This window comes from Chaetodon trifascialis, chromosome 12 (genome assembly GCF_039877785.1).
Source record: "Chaetodon trifascialis isolate fChaTrf1 chromosome 12, fChaTrf1.hap1, whole genome shotgun sequence".
Lineage (NCBI taxonomy): Eukaryota > Metazoa > Chordata > Actinopteri > Chaetodontiformes > Chaetodontidae > Chaetodon > Chaetodon trifascialis.
Window position 1 is genome coordinate 11,842,405 of NC_092067.1, and position 24,372 is coordinate 11,866,776.

Genomic DNA, 24,372 nt, shown 5'->3' on the forward strand with positions numbered 1-24,372 from the left:
GCACCTTTTTATGTAAGAGCAAGATAGCGTCCATAATCTACTTTCACCAGTGACTTTATGAACTATCAATTTACATGTGGTAGCATACATAGGGCTGCCGACCGCCACGTACCTATGAGCCAGGACATTGTTGAGGTAAAGTGCGCTGCTCTCCTCAGGTGACAGGCCTTCAGCCATCAGATAGAAGATGCTGAAGCTGTGTTGGTGAGGATGAAGGTGGACCAGGCGAGACTTCTCCAGCATGTAGGTGTACACACGGGCTTAAACATCAGATTTTTATACTTCAATAACAGGTGTGTAAATTATGTTTCAACAGTGCTGATGATAGCAAAAAAAAGTGAAAATTCAATCTGGGGCCAGTATTCAATGGCCAGCGCTCAGCGATCAAATTAACTGGGGTAAAATAAGGTGAGCGCAGCTGAAGAAACGGAGAGCAAAGAGAAACAACATTAACAGACCATGACTGCCCCCTGCTGGTGTTTTAAGACTGTGCCCCTGATCTCATAGAAAAGCTCATTTATACAATAACTCAGTGGAGCTCTATAAATGTATGTATATGTGTGTGTTTACATATGTGTGTTTTATACATAGATACCCCCCCCCCCCCCCCCCCCACACACACACACATACATACATTCACACATACATATATATTCTTGTATGGTTTCTATGGTTTCTGTGCTATTATCATAAACTGAATGCTCAAATCTTAGGTCTTCTTTTTTTCAGGAATATTATTTCAGAATAGAGACTTTTATAGAGACTCAAGTGGAATAAAGACAGCACTTTAAGAAAATGAAAGTAAAGCTTACTAACTAACAATCATTTCACATTGAGCGCTACATTGACAGAAGTGGAAGTTACCTCTGAGTAGTGTCCTCCTCTTGTCACAGTACTGGATGGTCAACAGCTTGATGAAGCGGGTTGAGTTGCTGTTCCTCAGAGTCTTTGCATGACCAAAGGCCTCCAGAATGCAGTTAACCTGCATGTGTGATTGAACCAAAGGTTTAAGAGGTTTTATGATTTGTTCCCAGTGATTTGGCATATCCTTCAGAATGGCTTTCACAGCAGAGTATAATACACCTTTTCTCTCCATAGTAATAAAATCACCTTGCTGTAGCTTCACACAGTAAGTGTTCTGCTCCCATTCCATTTTCTACCACTAGATGTCAATATGCATCCATTACATGGATACTCAACATTTTTCGTGTCCCACGATGATCAGAGAGCGAGCTGACCCAGTTATCGACTACATAACGATGACTTCATGATTTCAGAACACACTCCTGGGCTACACACAGCTTTAGTACCCCACTGACAGACTGAGCGGAGAGCATGTGAATCGTGTTAAACACCATGAACATGTCGTAATCTGAACTACACAACAGGGAATACAACAAGAAGCAGCCATGTATGTGCTGACCTAAATGACACATTTTTCTCTTTCTATTTTTTCATACAGTCTACAATACAAGGGAGGATACTACTTTTTTTTAAATCAACATTTGTCCGTAAATGTTTCCATTCATATTTCCTTATTATAAATCCTATGATTGATACCTCTTATGATTTAATGGGAAATGTGGCACACAGGGGATATGGGTATATGTTGCTCTATTGTACTCTGCTATTGATCCTCCCTCATTAGGCTGTAAAATATAAGAAAATGGACTGCCCTTAAGAGTAACGACCAAACAATTTCCTCTTCTACAAATGGCTCTGTCCTAAAGACAGTGTCATATGAGATACAGCCACCTTAATGGCAGTTTTGATTATACACTCAAACAGCGGTGTCTGAGTGCTCAAATGATCTCTTTGGCAAATGAGCAACCATCAAGCAAACATCTATCCAAATATCTATTTTCTCCCCCATCACAGCAACAGAAGAACAATGAACAATGCCTCTCTACACTGCATGCTACCTGATTTTTGATGGCAGAGACGACACGGGTGAAGGAACAGTAAGACATGAGCGCGGGGAGAAAGGATGTAAGAGTCAGTCATTGGTTCGCTTTGAAGAACACACAAATATTCATGAGTTACTTGATGAGGACTGGCTGTGGCCTGGCAGAGATGGGAACTGACAAGAAACACAGCACAACAACACATGCGTTTTGCTTGTTTGTTTTTTTTTGAAGAAATAAGGCCATGAGAGCTACAAAGCATTCAAGACTCATGTCCAGGACATGACATGCTCCTTAACAACATAAGCCCCAGGACACTCCCAGCCAATGACTGCCCAGACTTACGTGTTTCATTCTGAGCTCCAGCGCAAAGCCTTTGGGGCTGGAACGTGCTGTCAGGTGTCTCACTATGTGCTTACAAGCCTCCGATTTCCCCGAACCACTTTCACCACTAGAGAGAGAGAAAATGCAGGTTTAACGTCAGTCATGCCTTAGGTGATGTTATTATTGTTTTACATGTTGTTACTGTCTCTAATGTTCCATGTCTTAAAGGACAGGTTCACAAGTTTCAAGTTTTTTTTAAAACATCAGCCCATATGAGCACCAAGACAGATTTTGCTTGCTTTGATCATTCCTCGTATTCACACTGGCCCTTCAGAGATCCCAATGCGCTTCCACAGAGAGGGAAGCTCACACTGAAGTCTGTGACGTTTGGCAGATTTTGACTCACTCAAAGTTGATTATAGAGAACAAAATCTGTTTGCAATATTCACATGGGCACCTGACAATTGTTTTATGACAGACTTGAAACATTTTGAACTTATCCTTTAATGTTGGAGTGTCTAATATTGTGATCAACAATAAACATGTGCTGTAGTTTCTGCGTTATTATCCCCTCCAGGCCATGTGTTTGATTGTACATGTATCTGTCTGCAGTTAATCTGGCATATGACTGGACCCATCAGCCTAATATCATCTGTGTATATTTATGATCAAGGACCTCTCAAGGTTGCGGTGATTCACAATTTTTGAAAAACCTATTTTATTTTATTGCCTTTTCTGTTTTATGGTGCCATTGACTCCTCTTAACTGGCCAATAGGGGCCACAAGTGATCAACAACTGCTTCAGTTTGCCCCCTGACACCACCTGCTGGAGACCTGTGCTCTGTTGAGTGCACGCTTCTAGTTACATATGATATCAGCAGAGGACACCATAACCTTGCATTATGCAGATATCCAAAGAGGGTTGAATCATGGTTATCCTCCTTGGGTAATCTTGATCTGGATGACTGAGAATCTTCACAGACGCTGTGCAGAAAATACTATATATTACCTAAGTAATAGATACAGTATTACTTGGTACACACTCATTGAAATGCCCTGCGTTCGGCTGGTGACCACTTCAGGGTGTACCCCACCTCTCGCCCGTTGACAGCAGGGATAGGCTCCAGCCCCCCCGCAACCCCAAAAAGGGATAGTCGGGTATAGACAATGGATGGACACTTATTGAAATTGTTATTACATTTCTGTTACTGTCATTGCTTTAACATTTTCTTACAATCACCCGTGTTTTAAATTGTCTTTAAACATGTTTTTAGATCAACAAATAGAAATTAGTAGATGCATGCAAATATAATTAATTAAATTAAATAAAAATTAAAAATGCAATTAATGAAAAAGGTTAACCTAACAGTTCAAAAATCAAGCATCTGTGTGTGTGTCTCACTTCTCGGTACGTGTCTAAGAAGAATGTGTGTTATGCATTTGTCATCAGGGTGTTTCCCACATCTGTCACCACTGTTACACGCCTCCGCCCACCTGACATCACCCCTTCAGGGAACCCCTCCCACTCAATTTACAATCTATTCTCTCTTTCTGACACAAATACCGTTGCTCCATCGACCAACACGTTCCACACGCTGTTAAAACTTATCTGGCACTGGAGGCCTGTTTTTAATTTGGAGTTTAGTGAATATTAAATCCGACATAAGGTACCTCTACAGTACATGCTCCGACACTCACCAACATGCAGAGAGTTGAGACCAGCATAGTAACACCAAGCAGATGGCTTGAGAAGGTCAGAAGCCCTTACTAATGACCGCAGTGTGCTGTGGTGTGCTGTTTGTCTGTGTCTATGTGTGTTGCTATATTTCCTCCTAATGGCCCTGCTGAGTGTGAAGTCCAAAGGCCTTTCCACTGTCTTTTCATTTACCAGTTTTTATTAGATTTCAAGGGCATTTTGTTAGAGCACTGGCCTCGGGGGATCATGGCCGCTGATTGCCTGTTAACGTGTAGTCGTGTGTGTGCGCGTGCTTTTTGTGTGTGTGTGAGCATAACAGGGAGCTTGAACGAGGGACCAACAAAAAAAATGAAGGAAAAAAGACAGAATGTATGTACGTGACAGCGTACAGTACAATGTCCTTGCATGTGAGTGTGTTTGTGTGCATGTGAGTGAGATGAATAGCCTGTGGCCAGGGCACATTAACTCTCTGCCAGATTGGTTACAACTCAGCGGGACTGTCACTGGAGAGCCGGACGGGATTTAACTGCAATCAGGGAGCTGCCTCCATCCAGCCGACGACAAAGAGCAGCAAACTTCAAGCTCTGTGTGAATACCAAAGAGCTCTGTACCTCAACTCAGGCTGAGAGCTGTTCGTCTCTCAAGAAGTGTTTACCAGCTGTATGGCAGAGACGTGCGGACAAACCAGGTGACCTTCACCATTACTTCCACCATTCCACTATGATTTACCTCTTGGCATTATCGTCTCATCATCTCAAGGTTTGTGAGAGTGTGTCGAAGGAGGAGGGTGTACCTCAAGATGAAACACTGTGGGCGCTTCTCCTGCAGCATCATGTGGTAAGCTCTTTCTGCTGAAGAGAAGATGTGAGGTGGCAGAGACGAGCACAGACGGCCTGTGGAGCTCAGATACAGCTGACTCACCTGAGAGAAAAATAGATTGAGATGGTCACGACACTGGATCACAACCTTATGTAACATGGATACACACGCGCACACACACACACACACAGGCTGAGTAAAACAGAGGATAATGTTTCAGCATAACAGTGAAACCGTGCTGGGCATTACTTTCTGTACCTGTGTGAGTTTGTCTGTCTCCACCTCACTAAGAGAGTGTGGTTTACCACTCAGCCTAACCATGTAATCCAACCCAACGGGGCTAACATATCAATTAGGTGTTGAATGAAAACAGTCATCGATTGAAACACACATGCTTAGCTGACACTCACTCTTACAAGTTTACTTTAAAATAACAAGCCACTAGCATGCAAAAGCACAAGAATTCAATTCCAGGCCATGTTACTGCCATGTTACTTAATGTATAGTGGCAAAATGTACCGCAGCACAGAAATGTGAAACCTACACATGGAGCTAAAAAGTGTTTAGCAAAGTCTGGTCAGCTGTCTAGTTTTGAAATATCGAGTTTGTTTAGTGAGACACTGTACTTCTTTGGAAAAGTCGAATCACTACCAGGGACCCCAATTTCAAAATATCCATTAAAAACCTGAAAATGTTGACAAGCTTTCAGTCCAGACCTCAACTGAGGTGTTTGGAGAATGTTACTGACAAAGTTTAGGTATTTGCTATTTATATTTATAAGGAAATTCTCATCTAGATGTGTTTATGTCTCAGATTGATAAAGATCTCTTCGTAAAAAAGCTCAGTAGTAGTTGTAGTAGTTGCACAATTTATGCCTTAGGAGGAATAAAAAAATGAATTCTGAACGGTCACAGTTCCAGCTTTGTTAAAAACATACCAATGTATCAGACAGTGAACCGTCAACTGTCTATCATACTGAAGCCCTATCTGTAACCTGTCCAGCAGATGTGTGCCAGTGATGTATTTGTGGTTTTGGAAAAGGGAGAGAGGATGGGCTGTGGCCCACCAGGCCAGTGGGGGTGACAGACGGCCAGCAGATCACACATGTTGTGACATATGTCCTTCACACACGGGCTCCTCCCTGATCCTCCACACAATCTCAGTTGGCCATGGATGCCTGGAGTGATTCCAAACACAGGCAGGCATGGCACAGCCAGAGGGGGCTTGGCTTCGTTCTGTCATGGCAGGAGAAGATGTCTCCTCCTCCATCCAAACCCTCCTGGGTACACATGGGCAAGCACTAAGCTGGAATTAGTTCAGCTATTTCAAAATGAGTTATCCACTATTTTAAAATGAGGTGGCACACAAACAGACACACACACACCTGTTAGTCATTCACTGAATCATTCTCCTCTTGCTATGCTGCTTTTCACCAATATAGACAGTGTGTTTTAAATGAATTCTTAGTGGAGTGTGTGTTTGTCACATTTATGGAGTCAAAATGTGAGTGCCCATAATGTAAATCATACATTTTTAGACTGAAGACTTGGATTAAGGTTAGGGTAATGTTAGGTTTAGAGTAAGGCAAGCAGTGCTAATGGCTAGTCTCCAGGAAATTAATGTAAGTCTATGTAGCGTCCCCAAAAGTGATGGCATGGCATGGTGTGTGTGCAAGTGAGCTAAACAAGATCCTGCTCTTCCCTAACTGATGCAGAGTCAGCCTTGTGCCGTGTATCACTGACAGGAAGACTGCATTATTTATCAACCACAAGGTCCATTTCATCTGTTCATGTCCTGCTTACTATGCAGCAAACATGCCCTCTTTTTATTCAAATTGTACAAGTGAAATGCATGGCCTGTCAAATGTAACGACATACCTTTTGTGCAAGGATTATAGTACATAGATCTGCAAATTAAAGAGAGCTCAGCATAGCATGTTCTGTGGGCTTGTGAAATAGACGTAATTTACATGCATGCTTACCAAAGTGGAGTAGATGGGCAGCTCTTTGTTTGGATTGACCAGCAGAAGGATGTGTCCGATGTAAGTCTACAAAGGAGAAGAAAAAAATAAAACAACACCTGACTGATTCTCGGCTGAGAACAAGAAGTGAAACCAACGATGTAAAACATTTATCTTTTGAGTGTGAAGTTGCAAAGCTCTGCTTCAAGTGACACACGACCAGGGTGAAGCTGGGTTATAAGAAAACACAAGTGCTGCCCCGCTCTTTCCTTAACATCAGTATTCATGGCGGTGACAATCTCCATCACCATAAGATTATGGTAATCTTATGGCAGAGAAAGGTCAGAAAGGGGCCGTCAATGATAACCTCAGTAATGACCTTTCTCCAATAAAAACAAATCTGCCTTCCTACGCAGAGTGCGCACAAACCCCCAAGGCTGTTTAGATAAAAATAACCAACTTCCATTTCTGACCCTCTCCACTAAACTGTGAACCCTCTGTTTCTCACAAAGGGTCTCGGAAAGCCGGCGCTTTGTCCCCTGGGAGGGTACAGACGTAATGTAACATGCTGCTCTGTCCTTAGACCCTGGCTCAAGGTTAGTGGCTTGAACAAACTGCCACTGCTTGCAGACACAGAGGAAAATGACACATGTCAAGTTTTGTGCTTTTAAGTAAAACTTGTCTGAGAGCAGTACAGACTTTCCGACTAACTGTGGTTTAATCTCTTGACATGCTTGTCAATAATCTGGCCTTCATCAGCGTCTTCTGTTATATCCTTCCTCAGTTCCTCCTCCTTCTATCCTGGCAGAAGGCAGCAGACCACTCATCAAAGCCCCATCTCTGACCACCCTGCTGGGAACATATGGAGCATTCACTGCCTTTGTCCTTCCCCTATTTCTGTCCTTCACTGCATCTCTGCTTTGTTAAACACTTTCTTGAAATGTCCTCTGTTATATACAGGTCACGTACAGCAGACTGTAGAATGTGAAGAAGGGCAGAAATGCAAATAAATTAATTCATTTGCCAACACGAGGAGTTTGAGCTGTTTGTGGTCTTTTAGAGACACTGGATACTATGTTAAAGTTAATATTTGCTCATTTCTAAGAATATCTTTGTTACAAACAGAATGGCGTGTGACTGCACCATGTGCACCTCCATGACTGAGGAGTTATACACGATCTGATCAGGCGTGCTCCGGTGTCCCCATGATAGCTGCTCTTTGTCCACTAACTGTCCTTTCTTTTCACAGCGTCTTCTTCCAAATGGAATGTACCTCAAATCCAGCCCTCATTATTCTGACTTCCAATAATTTCTCTCTTCTTCATCCACCAATCTACAGCCTTTTATTGTCATCCCCTTATCTGTGTCCCCCTGCTGTGGCTAACCCTACTGTCTGTCGCCCATCTGGGTTAATAATACACTATTACTGCCTCTTCACAGAGAAGAGGGTGCACAGGATAGCTCCACATTGATCTGGTTCCAGTCTTTATAGAGCTCAGTCCCTGTGGAAAAGTATGGGCCAGACTACAGTTTTAAAGGAAAGGAGAAAATACCAGGAATATAAAATGGACCAATTGTTGGAGATGAAGGCATTTTACTCCTGATTATAGGTAAAGATTTATTTTCCTATCGATCTAAATGGTATTGATTTTGCAATTGCCACCAGAGTAAGTATGTGGGTGCGTGTGTGTGTGCATGATGTATTAAACTTAGGTACTGTACTTACACAAGTCAAGAGGCCGAAACAGAGTGGGAAGGGACTGAGCTCATGAACACAACCTGGTGTAGACACTACTGAGACTAATTAAGACTTAGCTATGCTAAGAAAAGAACTATTCACCAATTATACAGTAAATATTATCTGCACAATAATATTCAGATGAGAGGGGAGAGGAGGTGCATTTCATACTTGAGGAACACTACATGTACGTACACATGCTGGAGGGAAACACACTGCAGTGCTCATATGTGTAAAACATCACAATCTGAAATTCCCAGACCGTAAACAGCCCAGCACTCCACTACAAATAAACAACCATGGTGGCCCAGTTATGCCCGAGAGAGAACGTGTGTTTGCATTTCTCTGTGTTGTGTGTGTGCTTTAGGGTCTAATGCATGTTTAATGCTGAGTGGGATTCCTAGTTTAGTGGCACAGGGACAGTCTTACGTAGATTTGGTCGTTGCCAAAGCGCTTCTGCATCTCGTAGAGCAGGCTGCTATCGGTCAGCTCACTGAGGGATGCCAGGTCGTCATTGGGAGCTGGAGGCATCAGTTTGACCTGAGAAAAATGTAAGGTGAGACTTAAAATTAACATGCAGACACTAAGATCTGCAGCTATCTATGATAAATCTAAAGTCTGGGACAGCAGCGCAAAGTTATTCAGATATTGCATAGGATTTTATTCCCATCAAACTCTTCACCAATTGATTTCTTTCATTAGCCTACCCTCCATTTGAGACAGGGAAATTACACTGTGAAATTAATTGGAGGATCTGTAATACTCTTGAGTCTCTAATGCACATTATTGGAGAGATTTACAGCACATATTGCTTAAAAAGTACTGCACATACCTGATGACTTCTCAATCATCGCTGCTGAATTACAACTTTATGCCTCCAATTTAAACAGTGTTCATGTTTTGATTTCTTTTGTAATATTCTCTGCCTCTCTGCCTGTTGAGGAACTGCTATGAAAGCCTTTAGGCTAATGAAACCCATTCCAAAGTAATTACACAGTGTGTGATGCTCAAGGTAAAAACAAGGACAAGTGAGGCTGGTGATGATGAAGCAGACGTGATATGCGAGGCCCGCTCTTCCACTTGGACAAAATGTTTAAATAACCATCTGATAGCCTGAAACACAGGATGGGCTAATCAGTAGAACAATTTCATCTGAAATTCACTGAGTCATGTCTAATCTGAAATAGACAAAGTTTCTTTGCAAGGCAAAGTTCCAAACAGACGAAATGAAACCTCTTATCCGCTATGTTCATACTGTTTTACCGTGATTCCTGTTGTGCAGGAGCTGTAAGAAGACAAGGTACCTGCTCCAGTTTGCTGGTTCCAGAGCTAAAGGGGCCATCTAGGCCATTGTCCTGGGAGGGCTGTCGGCTAAGAGCTCCACCTGCCTCTCTGAACATGGCACACTTCTCCAGCAGACTGTCCCGCTTAGAGATAGGCAGACCCAGGGGGTTCCTGAGCGAACGGTGGATAGTCAATGAGTTGGAAAAGACACAGTAGATAGAGGGACAGGAAGCAGCAACAACATGATCTACAATCTGTGGACTAACAAGACAACAACTGTATTTATGAAATCGTTAACCTACAAGTTCTTGACAGGAGTGTTGAGGTCGTGTGAACCGCCATCGTAACGTTGGTCAGTAGAGGGTAGAGGAGCACAGGGGTCCGACAGTCTCTGCAGCCAGCTCTCCTCTGCATTCAGCAGCATATCAACGATGGGTTGTGATACACCAATGTCTGACGACGTGACACACAAAACAGGCTAATAAACATACAGAGACAAGTTGATTTTGATATAGACGAAAACTTATAATGTGCAAGCTTCAAAATGGATTTTCTCACCATTCTGCAGCACTGGTGAAAAGACTCTGACAGTGCGGTGATATTGTTAGCTAAAGACCATAATACTCTATGCTCTTAAACAACCAGGTACACCTTTGTGTTCTCTTGTCTTTCACCATGCCAACCCTCCTTCGTAATCCATGTGGATGAGCGTGCACTGGTGCAGAATGTAAACCCCACTGTGAATCAATCCAATTGTTCTTAAGAGGGAGGGGGAGTTAAGATCTCCCCTGTCTGTAATGAGGTCTAACAGGGCACAAGGGATGGGGATGGCTTCATCCTGTCTTTTTATTTCTGTGTGAGTGACAACCCCCCTACACTCCCATCTCTTGCTCTGACTGTCTCTCGTGATGTCGCTGCTGAGGGAGGGGTGTGGGGCTCCAAGTGAAAAAGAGGGGGATTGTCTCCATCTCTAAGGGTTTGCCTCACATCTTTTCTAAGCCTACATGCTGGAAGGGACTATTGATTAAGGCTGGAGTGAGGCAGTCAGAGGTGTGATGAAGCCATGGGGGTAAATGGTTTGAGGCAACTATGATGGTCTATCTCACAATGGAGAGGTTAGGAGCCCAAAGCCCCTCTATGTGACACACTTCATCACGATTACACAAGAGACGCTTACATGTATAATGACTTCACATTTATCAGCTGCCTGGTTCAATGGGTGGTTTTATAATGGATCAGTTCAGTTTTGAGATGCAGGGAGTTCTCCTGCAGTGTGTGTGTGTGTGTGTGTGTGTGTGTGTGTGTGTGTGTGTGTGTGTCTGTCTGTGTGTGTGTGTGTGTGTGTGTGTGTCAGGGGGGATTTGCAAGACTGATCAGGACCATCAGCCAATAATGGCTTTCAACTCTAACAATATCATCAAAACTAATATAAATATGTAAATTTAAGTATTACACCAACAAAGAGACAGAGCATTTCACAGAGCAGCTGAGAACAGATGAGTTCTTCAAAAAATACTCATGAGATGCCAAAGACTCAAAGGTTGCTGTGGAGTTTTCTTGAATGTTTACATTTTCTATTTACATCAGCTGCCAGTCTCCCTGTCATGTCTCTTTGGGTCTTTTCCATTTCCTAGTACTAATCAACAGAATAGCATTCAACCGAGCAATAACAGGTCTGACATGATGTTTGAGGTACATAAAAGTTTTGCTTATCATCACATTTAGGTACTTGACATACAGGCCTGGTTAACATTTGAAGAGAGGTCTGTTTGAGTTGTTGCTCCAAAGCTGAGAGCGTTGGAGCATGAACAGAAATGAGTCTGCATGACTTTACCCTCGGTTTTCCATCACCCCTCTTCGTAATAATACGGTAAGAACAAAACATTGCTCTGCAGCACCGCTATTAAGACCTCCTCTGCTGATCGCGTATGCTTCTGTGTTTTGAAAAAAACAATACATGTCCCTGGATAATGATATGACACCTTTATGCCCATTAGCAAATTAATCACACCAGCCCCTTATGATTACAGCTGACGTCCTAATGTAATCAGCGCATGTGTGTGAGTGTGCAGCATGCATGAGTCAGGTGTTAATGTTTTCTTTCATTAATTCATTCATCTTTCACTCAGATGTACACAGATTATAATAGGGCCTTATCCACCGTGTACACTGTGTTTGTGTGTGTGATCCTGTGCTTTATACGATAACAGTGACGATCAGGCTCAGCTGAATAACTCAAAATTCATTCCTCCGCTTCTTCGCTTCATTATCTCTTGTTTGCCTAACACTTCACCCATTTTCAGCAGCAGAATTTGTGCGTGTACACAAATGTGAATATTTGTGTGAATACTTAAATGTGTTACCTGAGGGCTTGTCTTGGTTGCAGTTCAACAGAGTGGGGTTGGCTCCATGCCTCAGGAGCTGGCTAACGATGCTTGTCTGTAGGAGATGGGAGAAACACCCACATCCATTTTCATTAGATCCTGGAAAAATTCAAACATTTCTAGGGCACCGTTAACTGCATCTTATCTCAAACCATCAGTGCAACACTTTCAGAGCACATTTCTAATGTTTTTTTGAAGATCCTCCTTCAGGTCAGAGGAGACATGGTGGTTATTCCCCCAATCATTACGACAGCGCAGATGTAGATATGTAAATGAAGGATTTACTGTGACAGAGATCTAGAATATAAACATATACAGTGTCTGTCACACATGTCAGGTCTGTACATGTGTGACCTGACTGAGGAGATCTTTTAATAATGAGTCTATCATCCATCAAATGTCACAATGGAAGAACCCCACAGTCTTGTACCGTCATTGCCACACACAGTGACATGTGATGGCTGTCACCTCTGTCCTCTATGCTGTCTGGGTTTTTCTTTGAGACTAAGCTCACAGAGATAACAAGGATCTGCGATGTGACTCAATTTAGTGATAGCAGACAAGGATCGTCTTCATCATTTCATGGTACTGTAGGAAAGATGGCATGACCCAGAAACCGTCTCAGCAGCTCAATAAATAAAAAAGCAGTGTTTCAAATGAAAATGAGTGAGGCTGATAATGAAATACATCTACTCAACCAGAGTAAATTTTGGAAAACTAGAATTACCACCTCGCGGTTGTATGCCTCCACAAACCAGTCAAATAGCAGTTTACATCCATGTCTGTTTTGGTGAAATGGAAGTCAGGATACTGACCTATGATTTTAGTGAATAAGGTTATGATGTCACAGTGAAGTTGACCTCTGACCTTTTGGATATAAAATGTCATCACTTTATCCTATGAGATATTTTTGTGAAATGTTGTCATAATTAGCGCATTGAGTTATGGTCAAAAATGAGTTCTGTGTCCCTCAAGGTGTTGCTGCGGTACCATGTTCTCAAGAATGGGCCAGACGGACGGACAAACATGCGGACAGATGTACGGACAGATGGACAACCTGAAAACATACTGCCTCCAGCCACGGCTGTCACCGGCATGGAGGCATGATAATAAACCCAGTACATCCCCTCCTACTGCTCAGTTTTCAGACTAATACTGTACATTCAGCTGCAATGCAACGAGCATTGTTGAAAGGAAAATGCTTCTCACTGTCTCACTGGGCATTGTCTTTTCAATATGACTCCTGTGAGTCCCCCAACTTTATGGAGGACATTTACTGAAATGGATGAATAACCAACACATTTCTAATTTCAGTTCCAAACAGCTCTAAAAGTAGCAGAACTCGACTTATTACTGCAGGGTAACACGACATTGTCTGCAGTGTGGAAGGGAGTGACTCAGCGCATTCGGCAGACTGGCTGCTCGGCTATGAGTCCACAGCATCTCTCCTGCCCACATACCCTGTCAGCTGCACTCACACCCTATAAATACTGACAACACGTCAGTAGCACCACAGCATCTGAACTCTTCAACGAGTCAAAGTTTACAGCAGGACCAGGAAAAGGTCATTAGCACAGTGAGGATCAGTGTCCTCACAGACAGACAGTTTATAGTAAGGGCCCAAATGTCCCTTTAATAATGTTTGTCAGTCTTGAGGCTTAGTCTTCAGATTAACGTTAAAGCATTTTGTTAAAAATCAGGTAGTGGCTGTACTGCCACAACTTCCTTCATACCTTTATTATGAAACTGAATGAATACATCCAATCCCTGTAGAGTTGTATTTTACCAATCCATTATCTCTGTTTGAAACTCCAACACAAAACTATTTCAAAGTCGTCCCTCAAGAGAGAACAACTTGAAAAGCCTTGACTCAAACCAAGGAAGCCACGATCCCTAACTTATCACAAAACCGAGAGAGGGAAGCTTAATTAGCTGCAGTAATAGGGTCATACATCTTCTTAAAGGGTCAGTCTAATATGTATAGCACTCTGCAGAAAGGATCTTTGGGTTTAATATTCCAGCTGGTGTTACAGTTGCGAGCAAGTGTTTCCAGACAACTGTTTGTTTATGCCTCATATCTAAAAAAAAACCTCTTAGTGGGACCAGTAATTTACTTTGTTGGATGTACACATTTTGAAAACATCACGTCCTGCATTACTGACATATCAGTGTAAGACCAGCTGTAAGGGAATGGTGACAGGAAGTGAGTGTAAAGAAGGCTCAGGGAGTAGTTGATATGCAGGAGGCAAAGCACTGGCACCAGTAAAGAGCCGATGGCTGAGGTGATTTAGCACTGCGAGGTCAAAATAATCAATTCTCCAATCCTCTAGACTGCCACTCTGAAGTCAGATGCATTTACTGTACGTATCACACACACACACACACACACACACACACACACACACACACACACGCGCGCACACGCGCACACACACACACACGCACACACACAGAATAATTGTATGGAGAGAAAGGATGGATATATAGTTTAAGAGGAAAGAAAGAACTCAAAGGTAAAAGATCTTTATGAATGAAACAGAGAAAGGGTGCGAGGTAACAGAAAGGAAGGAAGATTTTTTAAAACACACTCTAGTCAGGGAAAAAAAAAACATGCCTTGTGGGTAGATGAACCAAAGACGTGGAGAGCGACTCTAAATACCGAATGAATAAATTCTCTTTGTCAGCAGTCCAAGCACACAGCCCAGAAATGTAATTAAATATCTAGTTGGGTCAGCAAGATCTGAAAGTGATCACTTCTCTTCCTTCATAGTTGGAGCCCTTCCAAACCACCAGATCTCGTCACTCTAACAGCTCACCTCCTCCCCCTTTTGGAAATCAATCTCTTTTCCTCTAAAAGAGACGATTAGACTGCTAACCTGAAATGTTTGCTGTTGTGTGCCAGTAGTTTGACTGTTTCTGATCAATAGGCCAAAAAGAGCAGTTTATCAGAGTGTGCACAGAGTGCCCAGAGGCAACTTCCTCAGGGCAACAATCCATCAATACTTCCCTCATTTTTTCCATTCAGTTCATGAGTGACTCCAATGACACTGGATCGATGCAGCGAGCTGAGGTAAATTTAAGAGACTTCTTCATTAAAGTCAAGAACAGTCTGAGATTTTGGTGAGCAGCTGTGAATTACCTGCCCATATTTAGCAGCCAGGTGGAGAGGGGTCCAAAAGTTGTTGTCAGCAGGATGAGGGTCTGCGCCATTCTCCAACAACACAGATACCACCTCTCTGTAACCACTGGCACCCGCTATGTGGAGCTTCAGAGAGAGAGAGAAGCAAGGATACAGTTATGATTAGACTGATACAAACTGAGCTGAAGACAGAAAACACATGACCTTACTTACCAGAGTGACCCCATCATCATTGGGCTGGTTGAGGCCTCCCCCTGTGGCTACAAGCTGTCTAACATCAGACAGCATCGTGTTGGGTCTCTGCGTCTTCATGGTATACATGGACGACACATCCACACCTAAAAAACCCAATCATGATTAAGACACATGTTACATTAGATATTTAGTTATCGTGCTTAAAGTAACAGTTTGGCAGAATGGGGAAAAAAATCAGCCTGCATCTGTAAAGCTCACTGATTGATACATTTGATCTGCTTCATTTAATAGGTTCAAAAAGTGAAGTGTATAAACAACATGTTATGATTTAACAGGATGTTAGGTGCCGGACTATTTCGACAGCAGGGACTTCCTGTTTTCAACCTTCTTATTTTAACTCTCAGTGAGAAAGCAAAACATGTAGATTTCCCATAATGCAGAACTATTCCTTTAAACTCATACTTATGATTCACCTATTAAGAACAGACTAGGTGGTTAACTGACTTTTGCAATAGGTAAAGATGAGGTATATTCAAGTACAGGTTTCTGACATGTTTTCTAATTAAAGATTTTCCAGTTTTGGCAGAACTAAGTTTCTCAAAAGGGTTTGAGTCAGATTAGATTTTTTTTCTTCAGCTTGGTGTTTTCTGATCGTGACTGTGCAGTGTTTGTGCTGAATTACACCACAACTAATGTAATTTTAGGACGCTGGTTATGTGTACAGCACTGACAGTGAATACACCCACAAACTGCAGCCAAGCAGGAAACAGCAGGAAACCCTCCTGTGCTAAAAAAGACAGCCTGGCAGCTTTATCGATGCCCAAAAGTGATCCCAAAGCTGATCACAGTCATCCAATAATCATACAGAGCTTTAGTCCCTGACCTAAACGATTCAGGTCCACTGTAGCTCATCTCCTGACAAACAGAGGTCACCTAACCCAAACTATGAAGGTTAGTGCCTTGCTCCATAATCATATACACACAGTGGACCTTGCTGTACAGTAATAGTGTTGATTGATTATCAATTAATCTATATTTCACTCAGACAAGCTCTAGGCCACTAACTAATGGGACTTTTCCAAGTGGTTGGATTAGCTAATCAATAAGTTTATCTTTCCAAGTAACACAGAGACAAACAGGACGTATACCTGTTTAAGAGAGCTGATCGGAACATTAACTTAACAGTGCTTGTAGGAATCCAGTGTTAGATGAACAGAAAGCCGCTCAGCTCGGACAACACGAAGAAAAACAGAATTTCTGTTTCTCCCTGATGCAGAGACACATGGACAGTCTGTCTTTTTCCCACAACCACACAAACTTGATGGGGATGGAGAGCATGCAGCCAAGTTGCTATAGCAACAGAGGCAGAGTAAGCCTGTATGAGTAAGAGTGTGTTTCATGGTGGCAAAGCCCAGCGCGATGGGGGAGTATCAGGGGAGCGGAAGGTAGGCAGGAGGGAAGAGATCACCACGGGGGCTGGCAGACAGAAGCCGAGTGAAGTCTCAAAAAAATTCAGTGGCTGAGAAGTTGGAGAGCAAGCCTGTGTGTGAGTGTGTGTGTGGGGTGGTCTGGGCTTTGATGAGTTAGCTGTCTGCAGTCAGACGTATACATTTGTCATGTGATCCCATGGCCATTGACAGAAGGATGAGGGAAGACCTCCCATAACTGTCTATATCTGTTTCAGTGTATGTTTGTCAGCATGATTCCTGTCCCTCTCTGTCTGCATGTCTCTCTGTATTTCTCTGCCGCTTGTGTCTCCCTCTGTCACTCCATGTCTCAGTGCGCCTCCAACTCCCCAGTGCCTTTATCTCTGTTATTCACAGCTCCTGTGATGACCTTCCCCTCTCTCTGCAGGAGACAAGTACCCCAATCAGAATTCACCCTCATCAGGCCTGAGGGTGCACTTCACCTTCTCTACCTCTCTCTCACACACGAACACCTCCTGCTTAATTGCAGGTAAGCTTTATTAAACATTTCACACGACCCCAATATTTCCTAAATGAAGGAAATAGTAATAGTAGAAATAGAAACTAGAGGTGCGCAGAGCTTTACCATTTTCCTCCAAGTGTTTTCGGAGGATATAGCTGGTCTCAGTGCCCTCGGAGGCGTAGTCCAGAGGAATGTTTCCGTTGACATCTTGCAGCAGAACGTTCACCCCGGCCTTCCAGACGCAGGCAGGAGAAAGCAGAGGAGACACAAACAAACAGAGTTTTAGCCGGTGCCATTAATCAGACTTGAACTGATGATAAATTGGGGCCCATTATCTTGGCTTCCCAGAGGCGTGTACCTGAGCAGAACCATGGAGACATTAACGGACAATACAGTGAATTAAAGAACTCATTAAAGAAGCGCCTGGGGGGTGGGGCAGTAAAGAGCGAGGGCGTTGGTTACCGTTACCTGGGATCACCATGGTGAGCATGTGTGTGCGTCTGACAAGATTAATGTGTGTTTACTCAACAAGGACCCTGCCAGAGCAGTCTTCTGTTATAGCATGAGATAACATGGGAGACCTTCCCTCGGGCTCTGTTAATGACTGTTACTCTGACGACAGCACAGTCGTTGGTCACAATATGGTTATGATTGATTGCTTCTCTTTGGAGGGACTCTGCTGCACTCATTATTTGTGAGTACGTAGCTCAACCAGGGGAGCAGAAAGGTTTGCGAGCCAGGCAAAATGGTGGACTTTTACTTCTGTCCTTTTCATTTTATCATCCCGTCTTTGGGGTTAGGTACTAAAAGTAACATACATCCTTTCTAGTGGCGACTGTCAGCATCCAGCCGTAAAAATGTTTCCTGTTGTTTGACTAAACCATAAAAGACAAGTCTGTGTAACGATCCTAGCTGGACCACGTCTGATAACACGGACATGGGACTTTAAGTGAGGATCCTTATTGAATATTTACAGCTAATAGAATTCTAACAACCCAGTTGCAGTGCGGCAAAGAGATTTACGACCTAGTCCTCAGGCAGGCAGAGAGGGAAGGGGCGGGAAACAAAAAATGGAAGGAACAGGGTTGCAGGAGAGAGCCAGCTGACAGAGCAACACAAGAGCCGTTAACCTTTGTGCTCCGAAAACTGCAAAACCAAAACCACAAGGAGACTGAGCCTGAAACCCGTTATGCAACCTTGCAATTCTTAATTGATTTTTAAATCAGACAACAGCTTTTTCTTTTTTTCAATTATGAAAAAGGTTTTGCAGATTTTCCGAGGAAGCATTTTTCATCCAAGAAATGCCAAGCAATTACAGTGCGATAAAGGCAGCACAATGCCGTCAATTCCAGTTATCAGAGAATCTGCTCTGGTGAGCTTTGCGGTTTCATTGTGCACCCATCTGTGTTGTCTACAGGGAGCTGTTTTTGCTCACTTATGAGGGTTAGTTAGGGGTTAACACAGGGAATTAATTAACATTAACAACTATCAGCTGCTGACTATTCATGAGAAAACATGAAACCTTATCACAACGTGAAGCACAGCTTGAAGAGCACGAGATGAGATGATGAGTGAGTGAGAGAGAGCATAATATTATGCCCCTTCTGCCCACCACTACTCCAACAAACACACACACACACACACACACACACACACACACACACACACACACACACACACACACACACACACACACACACACACACACACACACACATCATCCCCCATCCCTCACTTACCTCCCAATGTCAAATTTGGACTGCTACATCTATATCCCTTAGATTTGTGCCTCGCTCCCAAACGGTAATCAACTTCCTAATAAACCTGACAGCTCCACTCAGGGCGTCTCTGCTAACAACAGAGTGCATGTGTGTGTTGTTGTGTGTGCGCATGTGTGAGTATGTGTACTGCACAGAGGGTACTGAAGCAGTGTGCTAACCCAGACAATTCACTTCAAGGTCCAGTAAAAGTCAATAGGGGTCTGGCTGGATGAAATTATTAGGTGGCAGACAGATATATTTTGCTCTTTGTGTCAAGAGGTCACTCTCACCACTGGCCAGCTTCACACACAGCTGAAAAACAAATATGTATGTGGTGCTTTGAGAATTGGGAAACATAACTATAACATTTCTTAGCAAGAGATTATCCTTCACAAGACAATAAACATGACAATGTGCACTGTGAAAAATGAATGTGAAAAATGCTATATTGCCCTCCCGAGCTGACAGTAGTTGTAAAATAGTTCACAATAGCAAACTGTCACTGCAGAAATAATTTATGTTCCAGTTATGGCACACAAAGCTTGAAGATCACCAGACACAGATTATGGTGAAGGAAGCATGACGCGTGGGCCATCGATCTGGAGCCGTGTCTGAGCTCACATGATAAGTGCTGACAGTTATAAATGAGTTGGCGCAGGCTGGTAGCGAAGGGTTAACAAGTTGACCCCTGACCCCTGACGCGCTCTCCATCACAGTATGATGAATCTAACTCGGACGTCATGGAGGTGGAAGTGTTCATGCTACGCTGGCTGAGGTTCATAATGGAAGTTGTTACATGCAGCGACCGTGACAGAATCAATAACAACCATGTGCTGAAAGCTGTCCCTGGGGCTGAGCAGGACACCCAAGGTAAGAGTTTCCATACACTTTTGTTTTAAATCTATACTGTGGACTGTGTGACGAAGTGGATTATCCAACTCTCCTATGTAAAATCGTATGTGTATCAAGGTTAAAAATAATACCAATAAAATACATAAGGTACATGCTACCATTTAGACTGCATTAATGTTATTGTTGTTGTCCCGAAAAGTAACCCAGTGTCAATGAACCATCAGACAATAAAAGAGTTATGACAAAGAAATGCACCACAGGCAGCACGTTTTACAACTAAGCAATGACCGAATTATTCCATAATTATTCTGATGGCTGGCTCACAAAATGTGCATTTGAACAAAAATATGGAAACAAATTCAACCAAAATTTGCCAGAACTCGTCAGACTCTGAAGGATTGAGCCTCAATTAAAGCTCTTCATCAACCACAGAAATGTGCAACAATTGCTTGATGAACCACTGTCATGTTTAGGCGAGGCTAAATTATCAGTAGGAAACCATCAAAAAATTCAACTAGTGTTAAATGGAGTTTGGTGCAGCGAGGGGTTTGCTGTTCAACGTTTGACTTCAAAAGACTCAGAGTTCAGAAATTTCCAATTCATCATTTACAAGCACGGAAAGTGGGTCAATCCTACAACTGTAACCCTGCTGGGTTTGGAGCTGTGAGATGAGATGTAACATTTTGGAACAGAACCGTCTCCCATGAATCACATGACTGCAGTGCTACATCTCCCCCTGCTACGTTATAAGACTGAGAGCTAGTGTCTCACAGAGAACTACGATCAGTCAGACAGGAAGGAAGACAAATTGTTTTTTTTTTTTTTTAAATCAGCTGAAGAGCTGACAGTCAAAACCATTTTTATGTTCTTCAAGATTCCATACTTTCGACGCTCTGTCGAAAATTAGAAGCTTTCTCTCAGGGAGACAGTGAGGCAGAATTAGGGCAAGTCTGCAATTAACTCTAATCACTTACCACATCTTTTCAGCCAGAGTTCAGTCACTTTTCACAAAAAAAAAAAGAAATTAGGAAGACATAATTGAACCACTAGAAGATTTGATAAGTATCTTGTGGGCTGTGGCTTGGTATAGAAGGTCAGCCAACAGATTCTGATGCATGTACAGTATGTAAGCCAAGTCTAATTAAGAACCGGACTGTGTTGAACTAAAAAGAAAGAGTTTAATTAGTCTGACTGTTTCACCATTAGATATTATACCAACACTGCAATATTTTTGTGGAACCATTCATAAAAACTACACACCTTCTCACATTTTCGTTTGCTAAGAGACACTGTGCCTGAACTGCCAGCCAATCGTGCCAGATTCCCAGTGACGAACATTAACCAGAGCTGGAGCTTGGAATAGGTTTAGGAATGTATTTGGAAATGGGTTGGGATTGACATAGTTAAGAAATGGCTTACTCCCTCTCCTGCTGTTTGGAGGCAGGAGATAAGAGAATTAACGCTGCCGCCAATCCAAACACAGAGTGACATCGCACCCAGACTTCTCATCAACGCCTCCCCCCGACGCAAGACAAGCCCAGTAACATCTCTGTCAGCAAAAACCTCCAAGCTTCTCTGCGCAGGAACCGGAGACAGGAAATCAAGGACAGAGAAGCAGAGGACGAGGGGAGGGGAACCGGAGAAAGAGGTGGAGGAGTGGGACACAATAGATTAGTACATATTAGCAGCACTGTTCCTTCCCGTGCCAATCAAAGATAAAGCTGCCAGTCAAGCTCCTCCAGCGACCACTGTTTAATTTCTCATTAAAACGTAAACCCATTATATTCAGAGGGAAGATCTCCCACTTACAGCTCTAATATGGCAGGAGCTTGAGAACACAGCAGAATGACTGGGCATTGGCAAGGTCTGTGGCGGAGGAGATGGGTGTCAAAATGAATGAATAGAAGGGAAGGGATGTTGCATCTCTTTCAGAAACATGGCTTGACTGTGACTATTTTTACCCTGGCAGAAAGGAAGAGCCTTGGGCTCCCCTTTCAGAGAACATCTTCCCTGCTGATCATAGCAGGAAAAGAAAATCAAGTGTTTATCTTACTCTGAAGAGGAAAAAATGGGAAATTAAGATGTTTCCAGTCTCCTTTCTGACTTGCTCACAATCACACAAGCATGCACAAGGGCACGTAAGCAGAGGAATACAGTCAGATAAATAAGCACTTAGTATCAAAGGACACTCAGGCTGTGAAAGCTGAAAAGGTTCTGGTGGTGCTGCAGTAAGCTGGAGAAACATCTGAACTTTTCACAGCATTGAATCTGACTTTTTGAATTTCATAGAAATGTTCTTCCTGTTTCATTCTTTAGTCCCTGCTTTCTACCAAGAGGGCTGAGTTCTGTGTAAATATGACCTCATTCAATAGAAACTAGCTCTGTCTTGGTAGTGAATGAGAGGCATTTAGTTACTGCCTCTCAGGGAGCTGTAAATCTCTCTCTCTCTCTCTCTCTCTCTCTCTCTCTCTCTCTCTCTCTCTCTCTCTCTCTCTCTCTCTCTCTCTCTCTCTCTCTCTCATGGTATTGCCTATCATGAAAGCGTAATTCACTGCATAAATTGTATTTGGTCTATCTATATCACACCCTGCTGTGAACCTCTGTCTTGAGGGAAATTAAAGGCATGCAAATACACAAACAAGGAGCCAACAGTCATACAGTCACTACAGGCTGACAGATCCACTCTGCACACCCTTTGCCTGGCACCTCTTCAAACGTACCCACGCCTCTCAGGAACGTCTCTTTCCTGCCCCGCGCACAGGCAGTCAGCAATCACTCAGGACCCAATCAGCAGAACCAGGCTGTACTGGATTCCACTGAGCTCCAGACTGCAGTTAACCCTCCCTGGGTCTAATCAACACCGGCAGAACAGACCCAGCCCACTGAGTGACTGGGCTGGATGTGCTTACCCTCCCCTGCAGCTGGCCCTGCTCTCGTTATGGACCTAATCAGTACAAGAGCCAGAAACATCCCCCACAAAAAAGGCTCACTCTTTGATATCATGCTCATGCCCAATTTCTAAATATTCTCACTCTCAGTGATTCAGCTGGGTTTTTCAGAGAAGAAGTTGTGTTTTAGACCCTCCGTAACCTAAAACCCCTCATCAATGGAAGACGAGAAAAATTCTGGATATCTAATGTAAATACAGTCACTGCTTCAAAGCTAATTCCGAACATGGAGCTAGTATGCCGACCCTTTCCAAAACACTAATCTAATTTGTAGCTGACGTGCTTGGAATTGCAGGGATCATCAGGAAAATGACTAAATGCGTGTCTGTGCATATCTGTGTATGTGTCTGTGTGTGTGGCACCGTATACAATCTTGCACGCTTATGTTTAAATGTGTTTTTCTTACCAGTAGCAGCAGCAGCACCACGTCTGCATGGTCACACACACACGCTACATGCAGAGCCGTCCACTGGTCTTCATCCTGCAGGTTGACATTCAGGCCTCGTTCAATGAGAAGTTCGGCCGCGAACACATTGTCTTGGCGAGCACACTGCAGAATGCAAGGACAGTACATTTCATCATTATTGTGTAGTGTGTAGAAATGTATATTTCCTGAAGCACTGCTGATTATAAACACTGAACACGAATGGTTCACTGCATCATGATTAATGTATGTGAAACTGTTCTGTACAGCATTTCCTGTACTGCCGCAGGGCTGACTTGTGTGCAAGAATCTGTAAAATGCTAATGATGAAGGCATGGACAATGGCTACTGGGACACCATCATGTCAGAGGATGTGACCTTCACCTGTTCCTTTCAGACACGCCCAAATCATTTACACACAATTCACATATGCACAGACACACACTATGACTGGTTTCTTAAATTCAATGATCATCATCTGTAATCAGACCAGAGTTTTTGCATCTTATTTTTTTTTAGAAAAACAGCCCAGAGTGCACAGGGTGTTCATACACATGGATACATGCATGCATAGACAGTAGTCAAAAATATGTGTGTGTGTATCTTACCAGATGTAGCAAGGATCCCCCAGATGAAATGGGAGTATTGGGGTCAGCTCCCTCCTTCAGGAGGCGCAACACTGCAACACAACAAACATCCATGTGTTAACACCTGCACGTGTGAAGACAGAGTGCTTAGGGCATGACAGACACAAACACACATGCACGCACGCATGCACACAGATCTCTGCCACTCACTACCCAAACCAATATGTGTCAAGTGTCCTCTGACTGTCCTTGACACGTCAGTGTGCGTTTCTTTCGCGCGTGTGTTTGGTAGCTCCTTGTTGCAGCAGCAGGTCAGACAGCCTCTGGGTTACACACATTCACATCACATACCGCAAGCTCCAGTGAGCCGTCAGTGCTCACACACTGACACAGATCTACTGAAGACAGCACAAACCACTGCTAACAAGT

General features: G+C 43.2%; 1 protein-coding gene across 2 annotated transcripts in view; it reads right to left on the reverse strand.

The window, feature by feature from the left end:
- The window catches only part of myo16 (myosin XVI), a 77,017-nt gene that overhangs the window by 38,400 nt on the left and 14,245 nt on the right, over positions 1–24,372 (reverse strand). For both annotated transcript variants that reach the window (XR_011602925.1, XM_070975252.1), the window contains exons 3-16: positions 23,965–24,035; positions 23,339–23,482; positions 17,496–17,604; positions 15,462–15,586; positions 15,249–15,374; positions 12,089–12,164; positions 10,028–10,178; positions 9,746–9,896; positions 8,871–8,981; positions 6,725–6,790; positions 4,718–4,845; positions 2,250–2,355; positions 865–982; positions 113–260 (exon numbers count right to left, since the gene is read on the reverse strand). Coding sequence is in view for 1 of the 2 variants with exons in the window: in XM_070975252.1 (XP_070831353.1) it covers positions 113–260; positions 865–982; positions 2,250–2,355; positions 4,718–4,845; positions 6,725–6,790; positions 8,871–8,981; positions 9,746–9,896; positions 10,028–10,178; positions 12,089–12,164; positions 15,249–15,374; positions 15,462–15,586; positions 17,496–17,604; positions 23,339–23,482; positions 23,965–24,035 (1,630 nt within the window). In the remaining variant the exon portion in view is untranslated. The remainder of the gene's footprint in view (positions 1–112; positions 261–864; positions 983–2,249; positions 2,356–4,717; positions 4,846–6,724; positions 6,791–8,870; positions 8,982–9,745; positions 9,897–10,027; positions 10,179–12,088; positions 12,165–15,248; positions 15,375–15,461; positions 15,587–17,495; positions 17,605–23,338; positions 23,483–23,964; positions 24,036–24,372) is intronic.